General features: G+C 33.2%; 3 protein-coding genes, 1 long non-coding RNA gene and 1 other non-coding gene across 8 annotated transcripts; 3 read left to right on the top strand and 2 right to left on the bottom strand.

Annotated features, from left to right (window-relative positions):
• Positions 1–1,293: 1,293 nt before the first annotated feature.
• Positions 1,294–8,714, bottom strand: LOC105435537. 2 transcript variants are annotated; one of them, XM_031885213.1, is made up of 3 exons: positions 8,578–8,714; positions 5,540–6,760; positions 1,294–2,387 (listed from the first exon to the last, which is right to left on the bottom strand). In XM_031885213.1, the coding sequence occupies exons 2-3, from the start codon at positions 6,758–6,760 to the stop codon at positions 1,530–1,532; spliced, it is 2,079 nt and encodes a 692-aa protein (XP_031741073.1). In that variant the 5' UTR covers positions 8,578–8,714; the 3' UTR covers positions 1,294–1,529. The 2 variants fall into 2 exon arrangements, with proteins under 2 accessions (XP_031741073.1, XP_011655461.2); XM_011657159.2 differs by lacking the exon at positions 8,578–8,714 and adding an exon at positions 6,929–7,450.
• Positions 3,002–5,248, top strand: LOC116403706. 2 transcript variants are annotated; one of them, XR_004216531.1, is made up of 3 exons: positions 3,002–3,175; positions 4,270–4,339; positions 4,505–5,248. It is a non-coding gene; the product is annotated as an uncharacterized LOC116403706 (long non-coding RNA). The 2 variants fall into 2 exon arrangements; XR_004216532.1 differs by lacking the exon at positions 3,002–3,175 and adding an exon at positions 3,385–3,856.
• TRNAS-AGA lies at positions 7,797–7,878 on the bottom strand. The gene has a single exon. It is a non-coding gene; the product is annotated as a tRNA-Ser (tRNA).
• Positions 8,080–9,290, top strand: LOC116403944 (putative B3 domain-containing protein At3g24850; the record flags this gene model as incomplete). Its single annotated transcript, XM_031885892.1, has 1 exon — positions 8,080–9,290. A coding segment is annotated over exon 1 (789 nt), but the record flags the coding sequence as incomplete, so codon positions are not given.
• A 1,349-nt stretch (positions 9,291–10,639) lies between these two features.
• LOC101205382 (10 kDa chaperonin, mitochondrial) lies at positions 10,640–11,823 on the top strand. 2 transcript variants are annotated; one of them, XR_969591.2, is made up of 4 exons: positions 10,640–10,857; positions 10,953–11,092; positions 11,410–11,517; positions 11,678–11,823. XR_969591.2 is itself a non-coding variant. In XM_004150550.3 (3 exons), the coding sequence occupies exons 1-3, from the start codon at positions 10,753–10,755 to the stop codon at positions 11,459–11,461; spliced, it is 297 nt and encodes a 98-aa protein (XP_004150598.1). In that variant the 5' UTR covers positions 10,640–10,752; the 3' UTR covers positions 11,462–11,756. The 2 variants fall into 2 exon arrangements, 1 of the variants encoding a protein (XP_004150598.1); XM_004150550.3 differs by having other exon boundaries at positions 11,410–11,756.
• The last annotated feature ends 4,679 nt before the right edge of the window (positions 11,824–16,502 follow it).

The raw sequence follows: 16,502 nt of genomic DNA, 5'->3' as shown, positions 1-16,502 counted from the left end.
GTTTATAGTATCTAATAAGCTTTTAGCCCCAAAGAAAAAAATAAAATAATATCAATTATAATAAATTGCATCTATCAATTGTTATTCATATTTGATCTATACTGTACTTAACTACTGTCGATTTAAACTTAAATGAGGTTGGTAATCACATGCATCTTTTCATTCAATTATAAGCTTTCTTCTTTCTTTCTTTTCTTATTTTCCGTTTATGAAAATTTTATTTCATAAAAACATTTGAATTCTAAGCAAGATTTCAAAAGGAAAAAAATATATGTAACTGTTTGAATTAGTCTTCATTTTTAAATTTTGGTTGGGTTTTGTAAAACATTTTTTTTAAAGAGAAAGAAAACTATAATTAACAATAGGGTTTCTAAGAACCACTGGAATGGGAACTTAATGTTTACTTTGAAGTAACTAAACCAAAATTTGATTGTTTTCTATATGTAAGATCATATTCATATTATGTGCATTAGATTTAGGAATAAAACATGCAATAACTACTGAACATTCTTTTTTATGCACCAAATTAATTGAAAATTCTTCAACCATATCTATTGATTCATTCAATTCATCATTTGATTTATGTTCTAATCTAAGATGAGTACAATTATGGATTTGTTTTTGGTTGGTGGGGAATAGTATACGGAAAAGGAGTACTTTCGTTTGGTTGGTTGGAGGGGAGAAAAGTACTTTTGAGAGGGGCAAGGTATGCACCTCAATCAACCAACAGTTAGTTAAGGCTTTGATCCATCGACATGTATGGCTAGTTTTCGTAAAAGCTATCAAGGCATATTTCGTAATTGAATAAAAATTTAATCTAATAATATAAGCAATTAAGTCAAATTAATCATACAGACGCTTGGTCATTAAGGAACACGAAAGAATCTAATATTCTACCTATCTTTATGCCCTATTCCAACGACAAAAAAGCATGGATAGACCTATAGTTAACTCAACTGTTATTAAAAGGAGAGAGATTAAATGAATTCAATTATTGTGTTGGCATTGGTATGGTGATAACCTACCAGTTGGGTCATGAAGAAACTTAGTCCACGAAAAGCTGGAAAATTTGCCTGATAGGGCACTGTTCTTTGATGAAACAGTTGGTCTTCAGTTTGAAGGACGGAGTCACTGATCACAAGGATAGACATGCGATTGGATGGAGAAGCTGGGAGTGATGCAGGAAAGAGATCATGAGGGTATTCGAGAGTAACCATCACTTCTTGCAACATTTTGCTCTTATTCCTCGTATAATACATCTAATTGCATAACTTGAAACACAACTAGCTTCAATAGTTAAAAGTGGAAATTTTATTAAGGTGTGATGATAAAAGGAAACAGGTAAACTAAGTGAAGCATACAACGGTCAGATGTTAAATTTTCTTAAGTACTAATTAATATAGTCAGCACTTGGACATCTAGTGATTACTGATTATCAAATGATCCCCTTTCCTTCATCCTTTCACTAGAAGAACTTCCAATGCCACGGCCACAACCAAGACCCTTATTATCTTCTTGCTGCTTCTTTTCTAAAGAAGTTGAGATACAGTATCTTCATCAAATTTTTGCCTCGAAGGCCTTCCACGTCTCTTTCCAGGAGATTGCCGATGGTTCAAATGCTTGGAAGGTGAGAATGTCCGTGATCCTGAATTCTGGTCTTGTCTAACTACTCGAGGCCTTCCCCAGCCTCTCCCCCGACCTCTTGGCAGGTTGAGTCCTTGCTGATCAATATGACGGGTGCCATCGCCTGTATTTGGGCCAGATGCCTCTCTGTCTACAACATTTGATGCCAGATATCGCTGGTCACCATCGTGAGCCAATGAGGATAATGAAGTTGCCAAAGTTTCTTGAACTTTCAACTTCCGAGGCCTCCCTCGACCACGATGCCCCCAAGGTTGACTTGGACTACAAATAATATCTTCAGGCGATAATGCCTCAGACTTTTCATTTTTGTCTGCCTCAGCAGCTCTAGGCGTCACTTGTTTTGAATGCTTCGCTAGGGTTTCAGTTATTTTAGATGGCCATCTAACTTGGGAATGCTCCTTGGTTAGTTGAAGGTCCTCGGCCTCGCAACCCTTCCTTGTTTTAGTTTGATCATCACTAAACTTGGATGGTCGTTCTTCCAGTCTATTCTGCTTATTGCTAACTTCACCTAGTATCATCTCCTTAGAAGATTGAGCACCAATTGTTTCATTCACCCCATCGTATCCATGGTCAGACTTCGCGTCAAAGAATTCCAAATTTTCATTTTCCTCTAGTAACTTCTTGCAACCTTCAGCATCATCAATCACTCTATTTTCTTCAGCATTGCTATGGTACGACATAGCATCAAAAAACTCCAAAGTGGCTTCTTCAACAGGATCTCTGATTGATCCCACGGATGCTCTCTACATTATAATCATAAATTTGATTAACGTGAAGCTAAAATGGAAACATATGTTTAAAAATATATTAAAAGTAAACTCCAAACAAAAAAAATCTTGGAGAGAAAATATAAACAGCTATAGAGAAGGTGATGTAAACATGTAAATAACACCTTCCGAAGGTGAAAGTGAAACTCAAACGGTCTTTCTCGGGTGATGAAAACGAAACGTAAAACACAGATAAAAGTTAACTCAATATTAGTTTCATCCAACCACACATAAATATTTAAAATATCAAACTTCTCTCCATAACAAAATATCATTAGCAAATCTATCCCTCTAATCATCACCCAACCCTCACACACTACAACAAAAACTATATACTACGACAGTTGTGTACATCAAAAAATAGAAGGGAGGAAAAAAAAACTGTCACAAAAAGTAAAAATCCGCGTTTTTGGCGGAAAAAGACGGAATTTTTCAGATAACCGTTTCCGTGACAGTTATTTAATGTCATAGAAGTTACATAAATAATTTATTTAATTTATTAAAATAAAATTAATTTTAAATGAAAATTAAAGTCTATTAAAGCTTTTCCCCCAAATCTAAAGTTCCTTAACATTTTTCCAAACCCTCATACGAACAAGGCCATCTCCATCCGACCACCTTCATCCGACCATCTCCCGGTGTCGTCACCGCCACCGCCCCCTCATGCCCGTCTCTTCACTCAAAACCCTCACAAAATGTCTTTGCTTTCGCATTAATTTTCTCTTTGGAAGGAGCGAGCGAAGAATTTTTTTTTATGGAGGAAGGTATGTTGGATTTGCTTATGAAACAATATAGACTCTGTTTTTATGGTACCCTTGAGGGAAAAGGGCATTTGCTATTGGAAAGTTTTTATGGCCTTACCAAATTTGAATTTGCCCACCATGTGTTTGATGAAATTCCTCAAAAAAAAAATCCAGCTTTTAAGGTGTTTGTATATCTAGGTATGAATGAATGTGATGTTAGTTTAAGATGCAAAAATATTAGTAGTTGTGTCTTTTTTTATATATATTTTTTCTTTTTGGTCAAAGCTTTTGTTTGGTTGTATATGTTGATCTTGATGAGATTCTAATGAATCTTGTAAAAACCTAATTGTCTTGTATATTAAAAATACCCTTCTACTTTCTTTCTTTAAAGAACTTTACTTCACACAAAAAGAATGGTAAAAATCTAGTAAAAGAACAACAAGAATTTGGTATTATTCTTCAAGAAACAAATGAAGAAACTATTGCATTCATAATTCATAGTTTCTACATTTAATCTTATTCAAAACTCTTACATAACTATACAACATCTATGATTGTTATCTTGATTTGCCTCAAAGAATTGATTATCAGGATACGGATGCGGCCATCCCAACCATATCATTGGCCATGACACAGGTTGGGGTTGGGGTTGTGGTAGCATTAATTGCCAATGATATGGCTTCACATTGAACATTTGTTACGGTATGAACTGAATTGTTCTAAATTTGAAATTACAAGACTAATTTGTTACTAACTTGAGAGTAAATTGTTGTATAACCTAACTTATTGCTTCTAATTGAATGAGATATACAATTTAGGAAGTTAAATTAAATTAAACATGAGTATTTGCCATTAAAAATAGAAAAACTTTCTTGATAATAATCTATTTTCAAACTTTTGGTTTTTCATATCACTAGGTATAAGCGATAGTGTCTCTTAAACACTTTTTAGCAACCTCTTTTACATAGAGTATATTACATGATAGTGTTTTATTTAGTTGGTGGTGTATTACTCTCTTTAGTTTTTTTGTTCTCAAGCTTCACTTGATCATTTTAATCTCTTACAAAGTGTTGAACCTAGTTTGTAACTCTTGAAAATTATTGTGTTTTTATTAGGTCTTGCACTAATAATCGATCGATCTACTGTAATGATGAAGCTACGTACCAAACAAGTGATTGATATTTGGTTAGTGACAAGACTTGTTGTAATTTCGTTATTCACAACAATACCTTGTTGTATTTTAGTTTTTTCAAAAATGTTAGTATTAGTCTAGGATATAAGAAGCCTAAAGTTTTACTTGACTATGCATGCTAACTTAATTTAATAATAAATGTGTACGTTCCAACCCAGGTGCAGCTTCTTATTTGCGTGACTGGACAAATTTGGCTGCAACTCATGATAATCTCACCAATTCAATAAGTCTAACTTATCCCTATATATTTTTGTCTGATTCTTTTATTGTTTTCCATTACCTGAATTATCAATTCCTAGCTTTTAATTCTTGTCATTAAGAGCTTTCTAAGAGCTATGGTCTACAAACTTTTTTTTTTTTGTTTACTTGTGAATTGATTTGCATGCAAAATCTTATTTGGTAAGTTGAGTAATTTGGGAGAATTGGATTAGTTTTTATTGATATTAGTTTAAATGACTTCAAAGTTATACTTTTATTGATTCTCGTTTTGTTTATGGTTTGAGTAATTGTACTACCTGGACAATCCTTCTTTGTAATATTACAACAATCACTACTTTTGTCACAATTGTAGAGATTCTTAAGAATAATGGGCTAGCTAGGTAAAAGAAAATAAAGGAGAAGGATTCTTCTGCTTCATCTCCCAACAAGCACAAGATGAAATCCTATTTCTGGCTTTCTTTCAGAGCCAACTGACAACGAGAGCAGGACACCACCTCCACCAGCAGTGAGTGAGGAAGAAAGGAGCTAAATAAGTTAAGGGTTGAAAATGTATAATTTCCGCTATTTATATTGAATAGGAAAAAAATTACCTGATTATGTAACATAATCTCCTTTTGTTGAAATATTTTAAATTTATTACAATTCATCAACTTAATATTGATTTCCACAAGAGAAGAGTGTTAAAGTATTGATATAATTAAAACTTACTATAATCTATCAACTTAAGATTTTAGGTTGATAATTTAGCTTCTTTAAAATTTATCATACTGCCTGCTCTTCGCTTTGATATTAACACAATGAGGCATGCCAACAATAAGATTTATTTTATTATATGATCTTTTGACATTTCTTTTTCACTTGAATTCTATTCTATCCATATGATATTTTTTTACTGTATGCCTATTCTACAAGCAAGAAACAAAATAGATAGTAATAGCACGCAAGGCAGCATAAGATGGAATCATATGTAGTACCTCTTTTGGTTCTTCCATCCTTTCTCCTTGTTTTTCCTCCTCAGGGTGCTCGTCAATTATTTCAACTTGAACTTCTTTGAATTTATCTAGCACTTCAGTTTGGCCAGCTTGTGCATGTTTTCCTTCAACCCCGTCGTCAACATTTTTTCTGAACGAACTACATTGGTCTTCAGTCCCTTTAGTCATTAGTGCCTCTTTTGAATGAAGTCCAACAATCACTAGATCCTGTGATTGTTTTCTCCCACCAAAATCTTCAACCCCATCTCTACCATTAACTTCTTTAAGTTCATATATCATTATTACTTGCCTGTCATGGTCATAACCACTTTCTTTAGCTCCACAAATTTCTTCTCTCGGCGAACCACGTTTTTCTTCATTCCATGCCATTGTTGGTGCCTCCTGTGCACCGATATTTCCAGCCACCACATTCTGTGATTGCTTTTTCTCATCAAAATCTTGAAAACCATCTCTACTCTTGACTTCCTTTTCACAAGTTTGGTGAATCAATACATCTGGTTGAACTTCATCAACTTCACCACGCACTTGAATTTGGCCTCCTTTCGTGTGATCTCCTTCAACTTCACGAACTTCTTCCCCCAATGAACCACTTTGTTTCTCAATCTCCTTATTAGCTAATGGAGCACGAAGACCTAAGATCACCAAATTTTGAGATTGCTTTTTCCAATTAAAAACTTTAGCCCCATGTTTATGCTTGCTTTTCTCTCCATGCTGTTTGTCAACCATTTCATCTACTTCAACTTCTTTTTGTTCATGCACCACAATTTGCCCTTCTCCAACGTGATCTACCTTTTCAACTCCAACAGTCACCTCTCTACACAAATCACTTTGTTCTTCAGTCCCATTACTTGTGACCACCTCCTCCACACGGGGTCCTATGATGATCAATTTCTTTGATCGTTTTTTCCTATCAAAATCCTCTTCTATCTCATCAGCACTCTTCACTTCTCGGTACCGACTCCTTCCTCCCGACTTCCTCCTCCCTTTCTTCCTCTTTACTCCCTTATCCTCCACCTTAAAGTTATACCTCCCACATTTTAATTTCACTATCTCCCCATTTTCACAGAGCTTCCCCAAATGGCGACGCAAATACGCTGAGTGTGCCCATGGCAAGTCCTTGTACTCATTCATGATAAACCCTGATATTGACTCCTCACTCAACCCATCTTCCTCTCCAACTTCAGCAATTGCTCTCAGTATCATCTACATTCCCAAACATATCAATTCGTCAACAACCGTTGATTCAATTCCAACCATAACGAACAAATTTTTTTATCCCAATGTCAAGTCCATAAAGACAAAAGCATAAAGTACAAATAAACTTTAAAAACTTAATCGACAGAAAAGACAGGCAATATGAAAGAAAGTTACCGAGGCATAAGGAAGATGTGTAGGAGTTCGAAAGGAGGGAAAGTTCTCATGAATTCGGCAGTCGATAACAGACTTGAACTGGTCGGAGCGGAAGGGCAAAGAGTGGGCGGTGCCATTATTGATCGAATATTTGGCAGCGACGGCGGAGAAGAGGGCGTCTCTGAACCTCCCCGCAATGAGCGAATGACGGTGATCAGAATGCGGTGGCTTAGAAGAGGAAGACGTTAGATTATCGGGTGGCGGATGAATGGAAGAGAGTTGGGATTGGGAAATCTCCATTTCGGCGGTGATGCATTGCCGTTAGTCAAAGCCTTATTCATTATATGGTTTTTCTTTTTTAAGAATATTTATTATATGGTCTTTGATTTCCTTTGTGAATATTATTAATTTTGGTAACTCTGTTTCGTTAGATATTTAAAAAAAAAAAAAAAAAAAGCTAATTATAATATGGTAAAATTACAAAATATCCCATTTTTGTATTTTATTCATTTTCCTTTTTAAGAAATTTTCGCAAATGATTGCGAAAATACCAAAAGAACCTACAAATTTTAGTCCACCCCATGTTTTATAGCATTTTTGTAAAATGAACATAATCAATCTCTTAGAGTTTATTGAATTTTCGTTATTTATTCTTTCTCATTCTTACTATTTCACACTTATTTTTCACTTTCACTCATATCATGCATTCTCAATGTTGGCTTCCCCATATAGAGAGTTAAAGATGAGAAAATAAGAAAAAGTAAAAATAAAACGTTGTATGTTTGTTTAAATTTAAAACTTATTAAGCAAGAATTAAGAAGGAGTAATTGAAGAAAGTGCAAAAAATATTTGATGCTTTAAATTTAAGAAAATATAATACGAGGAAAAGCGTGAGCGGCAGGATTCGAACCTGCGCGGGCAAAGCCCACATGATTTCTAGTCATGCCCGATAACCACTCCGGCACGCCCACTCAATGAACTTTAACATCCGAGGTTTAAAGACTTCTAAGTTCTAACTTCCCAGTTGATCTTTTATATAGAGATACACATTTATGGCCTCATTTGAGAACACAACTGAACTATATATATACCAACTTTGAGAACATAGCCTCAATGGAACATAATAAATAATTGGAAAATTCATAAAACTCTTTCGTTTGATAATCAAAACTCCAAACTATGGCTTGCCTTGAACAAATTTCAATAATATAATTAATCACTAAATTAGAAGGGAGCAATGTCTAAGGTGTTAGAGATCTTTTATGAGTAACTACTCCGCGAGTCGGATTTGTGGGATATCAAATAAATGCAATTATGGCACTAACACACTTCCACTAACTTTGACCCAACTTTCAGATATGGAAACAAATTTTGAAGAACATAAGATTTCCAAATATTTTCCTTAACGGTACCCAATTTTCCATTTAATTTTCCTAACCCAACGGTAAACAGATTCATAAAAGGAAAATAATTCCTATATTAAGCTTTTTATTTCACTCCCATCAATAAATTACTCACAAATCATCACTTCATTCAATTCTCAGCACTCTTTCAATTTCCAATTGCACTTTCACTTTCTGTGTTTAACAAAATAATGACGATGGACACAACAGTTCATGGCGGCTTAAGAATCTGTCATCTTCATTCTCATTTAAACAATATTTACATACCTCGCAAAAGACGTGGATCTTCCTCCGGCGCCGGCAAGGAGCAGCAATACATCACTGAAACCGAACTCCCCTTGTCTATGGTGGAGGCTGCGTCTATTCTAATAGAACTGGCAAACTCTGTTCCTGTTCCTGATGTTCAACGGCAAAAATTCAACAAAACCGCAAACTCTGTTCCTGATGTTGAACGGCAAAAATTAAACAAAACGCACAAGAGAAAAAACCCTCCGATACCGACGGAGGCATCAACGAGTAAGACTAAGAAACAGAGGAAGAAGAATGTAAACAAACGTGAGCATCCGCCAATGCCAGTGACGATGAGAGATCGGATTCTAGAGATGGGTGGGTATGAAATAAGACTAGTGATTCAAAAAGAACTTACTGATACGGATTTAAACAAAAACCACGGTCGTTTTTCGATGAACACAAAACTACTATCATTCGATTTTGCAACCGAGGAAGAGAGTAAGTTACTGAGCGAACAAGAAAATAAGAACAAGAAGGGGATAAACGTAATGATATTGGACGATGCTCTTGAAGAAAGAATACTTTGTTTGAAGAAGTGGAAAATTGGAAGTGGAGAGGTTTACTGTTTGATGACACAGTGGAATTTGATGGTTGAAAAAAGGGGATTCAAAAGTGGAGAAGAGATTCAAGTTTGGAGCTTCAGAAAAGATGATGAAAATGAAGCTCATCGTCTTTGCTTTGCATTGGAAAAATTTATTTTCCAAATTCATAAATTTAAGTTTTACCATTAATTTATTTTTTAATTTGGAAAATAAATTTTTCCAATGCAAAGCAAAGACGATGAGCTTCATATTCATCATCTTTTCTGAAGCTCCAAACTTGAATCTCCTCTCCACCTTTGAATCCCCTTTCTTCAACCATCAAATTCCATTTTGTCATCAAACAGTAAACATATCCACTCCCAATTTTCCACTTCTTCAAACACAGCATTCTTTCTTCAAGAACATCATCCAATATCATTACATTTATCCCCATCTTGTTCTTATTTTCTTGTTCACTCAGTAACTTACTCTCTTCCTCTGTTGCAAAGTCGAAGGACAGTTGTTTTGTGTTCATCGACAAACGACCATGGTTTTTGTTTAAATCCGTATCAGTAAGTTGTTTTTGAATCACTAGGTTTATTTCATACCCACCCATCTCTAAAATCCGATCTCTCATCGCCACCGGCATCGAAGGACGCTCACTCTGGTCTACATTCATCTTCCTCTGTTTCTTAGTCCTACTCGTCGATGCCGCATTCTTCTTCCTCTGTTGCTTAGTCCTACTCGTCGATGCCTCCGTCTGCGTCGGAGGGTTTTTTCTCTTGCGGGTTTTGTTTATTTTTTGCGGTGGAACATCAGGAGCAGAGTTTGCCATTTGTATTAGAATAGACGCAGCCTCCGCCATAGACAAGGGGAGTTCGGTTTCAGTCATGGATTGCTCTTTCTTGCCGACGCCGGAGGAAGATCCACGTCTTTTCCGAGGTACGTAAACATTGTTTAAATCAGGAAGTTGAAGACAGATTCTTAAGCCACAACGAACAGATGTCTCCATTACCATTATTTGTTAAACACAGAAAGTGAACGTGAAATTTGAGATTGAAACAGAGTGCAGAGAATTGAATGAAGTGATGATGATTTGTGAGTAATTTGTTTGTGGGATTAAAATAAGATCTTAACAGGAAGTTAATTCCTTTTATGAGTCTGTTCGTGATTTAATTAAATGGAAAATTTGTTACCGTTAAGGAAAATATTTGGAAAATCTTGATGGAAATCTATGTTCTTCAAATTTGTTTCCATATTTGAGAATTGGGTCAAACTTAGTCAAAGTGTCTAACTGTCATATTTGTATTTATTTTTCAATGAAATTAGATTTTAAACACTAAATATTTCTCTATATTACCTTATACCTCGACCAAGGAAGTAAAATGGGCATTCTAATTCAACTACCTAAACACATACTGGCCCATTTTCACATTTACCAAATTGGCCCAATGGGCCTTAATCGCATTCCCGAAAAAACAGCTCTAAAACCCTACAACATCAAAAACTCTAAACCCCCCTGTCCTAGAACCTTCTACGCCTTTCTATTTCTTCCGTTAAAGCAACGCCCACTCTCCATCTTCTTCATTGCGCCTGAACCCAAGAACCCTAATTCTTCCACCACACACTTATGGCGAGGCGCTTAATTCCATCTCTTAATCGTGTCTTGATCGAGAAAATCGTTCCTCCTTCCAAAACCTCTGCTGGCATTCTTCTCCCCGAGAGCTCCTCCAAGGTATCTCCAATGTACCTTTCATTCTCTCTGTTTTTTCATTTCGGTTTCTGTTTCTTCTCTTTGATTTCATTTCTACTGGGGTTTGCACCCTTTAGTTGAACTCCGGCAAGGTGATTGCGGTGGGTCCTGGTGCACGGGATGTTAGCGGGAATCTGGTTCCGGTCTGTGTGAAAGAAGGTGATACCGTTCTTTTGCCTGAATATGGAGGCACGTCGGTGAAGCTCGGGGAGAAAGAGTATGCTTCTACTTTTCTTGCTCTGTTTGTAGAAACGATGGTCTTTGATTCAAATTTTCCTGCACTGTTTATACCTACTGTATTTGCCTCCTTAGTTCATTGCTATGATCCCAAATTGAACGATTTTATAATTTTAAAACGAGACTGGAAGATTCAGGACTATGTGCGAATTTGAGATATCAATCTTGTTAGAAATTGCTGTTTATCTCTGTCAAATTCATACTAGTCTAAGTAGACTAAAGTTGGATGTAAATATTGATTTCCTATTCGGTTTCATGATTTTGTTTTGATTTTTCTTTGGTGGGGTTTATCTGCAGGTTCCATTTGTTTAGAGATGAAGACATTTTGGGAACTTTACATGATGATTGATTATCAATCTAATTCAACAGTGGACTGCTTGTGCTTTTTGCTAGAGCTTCATTCTGGTATATTTGAATTTAGTTTTCTTTCATGTTGTAGCTTATTGAATGCTAGAACCAGAATGAAGGACATGATCAATTAATGATTGGTTTTCCATTTGGTTAAATCTTATTGGAAACTATTTTCAGTTCCTCATCGTCACTTTTATCTTTAATCTCTATTCAGCATTTCTTTTCTTGATGGTCTGGAGGAGTGGAAACTACTGTAGTCTTCGAGTTTTGGGTCTATCGGAAGATTTTAAATCGTAACAGTGTATTTTCCCAGTTCTTAGTTTCGAAATTTCAAATATTAAATTTACATTTTTACTACAATTTTTGTAATACTAAATATTCATTTTTATTCGATGTTCTCTTAATGTCTATTAATTCATTTAAAATAATTATGTGAGTAAAATTTTGGAAACCAGTTTCAACGGTGATAAAAAAAATAATTTTTATTTTCTTTTCATTTAATTTATATCTATAATATTTAGTGAACAACTAAGGTTAAGTGAGTAGATTTTGATGTTTAGAGATTACATTGTAACAAAATACAATTTTTTTAAGTGAAACTATTTCATTTCAATCAAACCCATTACCTAAAGATGAATGAAAAACTTTCCCCTATTAATTTTATAGTACAAGCACCAATATAAATTTTCGTTCACTTCACTTTTCCCACTAAAGTAAATTATTGATCTCGAGTATACCGATTATTCCCTAGTTTTGTACATGGGAGAGTTAAATGAAGATGAGGTCACTGGGACTTCAAAACTGGATAATATATGTTTATATATATGTGTATGTGTGTTGTATTTCTTTTTTATATGGGGTAATGTTTATCTAGTTGGATTGGCAACACTAATTTTAAGCTTATAATTGATATCCTATTTTTGTGGATTAGCGTGATTCTGAATATTTGGATGACTTAATTTATAGTTATTCTTGTGTCATTCAAACATTTGATGTAGTATAGAACCACAGTATACTCTGAACAAGCTAAATCGATGTAAGGGAATTAGCTTATCTACAAGAATATTAAACAAAATTTAATGCTTAGAGAATAAGATAGATGTATGAATGGACAGTTATGAAAGTAGAAATTAGTTTCTTCTGAAATAATCAATTGAAATATCAACTCTGAGTTGTGTATTGTTTTGGTGATCATGTTCAGTGTTTGTGCTTTGATTTTAAGGATGTCAATTGTTTAACATAATTTGTTATAGATGATTAACCCATCGTGAAGTTATGTAAGTATCACATGCACATGGTATGAGAATCTTTTGGATAAATTATGATGTACAGTTGTTTATATCCTAATATTTTCTTTTTTATTTCAACACATACTCCATGTATAAATGAAGTCTACTTTGCGAAGGTTTGCTTCTATATCGTTACATACATGTTGTGGCTAGGGGTGTAATTGATTTAGCCCTCAAATCGGATCAATTATAATATCACACAAATACTATGAATTGAAGTTGAACTGGCTTGCTTATAGAATTGAACTGCTCACTATCGATTCAGGTGACATTGCTTTACATTTCACTGAAAAAAACAACCAAAGTGATCCTTTTGTTTTGGTATGTTAGGGATGCTAGGAACATGCGTGAGATTAGTATTGGTCGGTTTTGGGTTTACTTGGAATGGTTCTTGTCAAATTTGAAATTCGAAATTAGTTGAATTTCTTTGGTATCGGTTATAAATTCTTGATTAATTTCAATAAGTTTCAATGGATTTGACTAATTTTTTCAAATCTTGATTGGTTTTTTTGGGGTTGCACCTCTAATTGTAGCTTTTGTACGTCCAAGTATGTTATTGTTATGAAAACAAAGATATAAATATGAAATGAATAAATATGTGTAAATAGAACCTAAAAGTGGTTTGTGTTAGATGAGAAGAGGTGGATAATGTTGTGTAATAAAAGAAGCATAATGATTGTAATATAGAAATTCGTATGTGGGCAGACCAACATCACCATCGATTGTGATAAACACGTGTACAGCATTTACTTGATCTAACGTGGGAAAAGAATGTTAAATATCAATTAATGTACCATTAATGTCTTTTTTTTCTTTGGACAATTTAGGGTCGGTTTCTTAATTTTACTGTTTTTGTATTCAATTTTTAAGAAACGTCCAAAATTGTACAAAAATTAAGAAATTAGTCAACCTGATTTCAGTTAATTCAACGTGACTTATGTATAGTATTTTAAGCATAAAAAGTCTTAGGTTCAAATCGTTTACTTCTACGGTTAAGTTGTATTATTCTACTTTTAAAATAATTTATTGTTTTTTATTTCATTTCTATTGTTTTTAAAATTGCAAATTGGCTCGTTGGCAGTGAGATTCTTTGAAACTATTTTTGTCCTCCACATTTTGGTTTTTTTTTTTTTATTATTATTATATTGCTTTTAAACGATAAACAATGAACCAGAAATAACTCTATCAAATTGGCTCTTAGTTGCTGCAACAAATATTCCAAGATGAGCTATCATGTTAATAAACAGTAATCAAATCACTCCAATAAAACATCATACCTTTTATATGTTTATTGTTAAAAATTTTATTTTGATTTTCATACTTCAAAGTTTATTTTATTTATTTATTTTGTATTTGTATCATCAAAGTTTTAGGAATATTTTAAAATACAGTAAAGTGAACCAAAATATTTATAAAATATAGAATAATGTTAGATCCATCATTGATAGACATCAAAACTACTACGAGTGATATTGATAGATTTCAGTCATTGAGAAAATTTAAAAATTTATTATATTTTGTATATATCATTAATAGTTTTGTTATTTACACTAATTCTCTACCCATTTTATTGCTTATTTGTGTTTTAGGAATGCATTAGAATGCAATCAAAATGTTATGTGTATTGATGTCAACACCGTGAAAATGTGAAGATTTCCACTAAGTTCCAACACCAAGTTAAGAGGAGAAAAAGGTAAATTTGAAGGGATGTCCATTTTGATGAGATATGATATAATTTCCCCCCAACAATGACAAATAATAATAATAATAAAGAAAGAAAGAATGATACAATTATACACATATAACAATCATGGTTCTTTCAAAATAATAATAATAAGTAATAATAATGGTATATAGTTACTTTTCAGTAAAGTATTTCAATACACAAAAATATACCATTGTTTTTTAATATAAGAAAAATAGAATAAATATTCAATTTAAACTGGTCTATACTAATGTATCAATTAAGATATTACATAATGTTGTAATTAACAATTGCTTTGGTGTAATTGTAGTAAAAGAAAAGTACAATTGGAAATAAATCTTGCTTTCTTGTTTTATTATTGAGTTAGATATGATTATATATTTATTTATTTATTAAGGTTGTGAGAAAGTGGTTGACATTAATTATACTTGTGATTCATAAATTGAACTTTTAACAAATAAATAACATGATAGTGAAAGAAGAGCTAAACTATAGAAAATCAAGCTTTCAATGTCTAGTTATGAGGGGATGGATATGATTATGTTATAAAAGGTTAAAGCATCTAATCTTTTAAAACGATTAATAGAGTATTACTAGGCCAATTGCTTTAATCTTTTAATCTTTTTAACGATGATGAACGAATTGTAAGCCAAACATACATATCTCACATGATCACTTTCCTTAAACAATATTTTTGTTGAATGTTAAATGAATATTTTTGAATAATAATAATTGAAGTTAATGTATTAAGCAGTAGCTTGTAATTAACTTAAAAATGAGTGAAGAATACAAAACAGTAATAATAATAATGTAAGGAAATAAATGAAACAAGAAGAAGAATGGAGAATTGAGAATTTAAGATTTAAAAAAGAGGTGGAGAAGTTGAACAAAATGTTCACGTGGAGTCCCCAACAATTGTGGTGTGTGCGACTCATTTTCCTAAGTTTGGCACCTTCCAACTCACCCATCTCCCACGTGGCCTTTACTCTAATTTTTTCATAGTATAATAATTATTAGAATATAAATTAAATATAAATACATGGATGGTTAAGTAAACACTAAAAGCAAATCGGGTGGCTCACATCACTTAGCTACCTATGACGTGCATCCAAATCTGCCGTACACGTTGCATGTGCTCCACCTTCTTGTTCTTTTCTATTATCATCCTTATTATTATTATTATACGAAATCGGTTGTTTAAAGTTGTTTCATTTAAAAAAAAAAAAAAAGACTCTCAATATATATGGTCACGAATCATCACCATAGACAAAGAATTGACATTTATTTTTCCACACGTAGGATATAGAGTAAAATAAACCCAGTTTTGTTTCTTTTAGACAATTTATTGTATTGGTTAGTATTTATCAAAATATGATATACAATCTCTCTGAGTTTTACCATTTTTTGCCATGACTAACTCAACTTTAAAAGGAATATTACATTGTTGCTTAACTTTGACAATGTATAAAATAATATACTTTCTTCTCGCTTGTTGGATAATAGCTACCTAGAATATCAAATTAAAATAATTAATTTATATAAAAAGGAGCCAAATTTAGAAAATGAGGCTAAATTTAATCCATCAACGTATAAACTTTTGTTTATTGAGCTTTTTTACACCCTTTCCCAGGAAGATTGCATTATTAGTAGGTTTCTTACTCATTGTGGCTCATGTATACATTTTTTTGTTTAATGAATATTTATTAATTTGTTACTTTAAAATTTCGTTTCTGTTTTTTATTATCTTTCTTCGTCAGACTGCAACCAATTTGTTTTTAATCTATTCCCTTAATATGCATATTAGTCTATATTAACTACTAATTGTTGGCATGTTTGCATTATTTTTTCTTCTGGATTGATCTACAAATATTTTGTACGTATTACTAGCTTTCCACATAAAATATCTAAATGCTTACATATTTGTACTTTATACAAAGTTTTCATCCTCTATTTTTTATTTTACGAATTAGGTCAAGAAAAACTACCAATTGAGTCTATCCTATACATGACATATGCTTCATCTGCCTTCCACATGGACACATCAA

The sequence above is a fragment of the Cucumis sativus genome, chromosome 5, assembly GCF_000004075.3.
Source record: "Cucumis sativus cultivar 9930 chromosome 5, Cucumber_9930_V3, whole genome shotgun sequence".
Taxonomy (NCBI): Eukaryota; Viridiplantae; Streptophyta; class Magnoliopsida; order Cucurbitales; family Cucurbitaceae; genus Cucumis; species Cucumis sativus.
The sequence above is the reverse complement of the archived record's forward strand: the minus strand, read 5'-3'. Positions and strand labels throughout refer to the sequence as shown.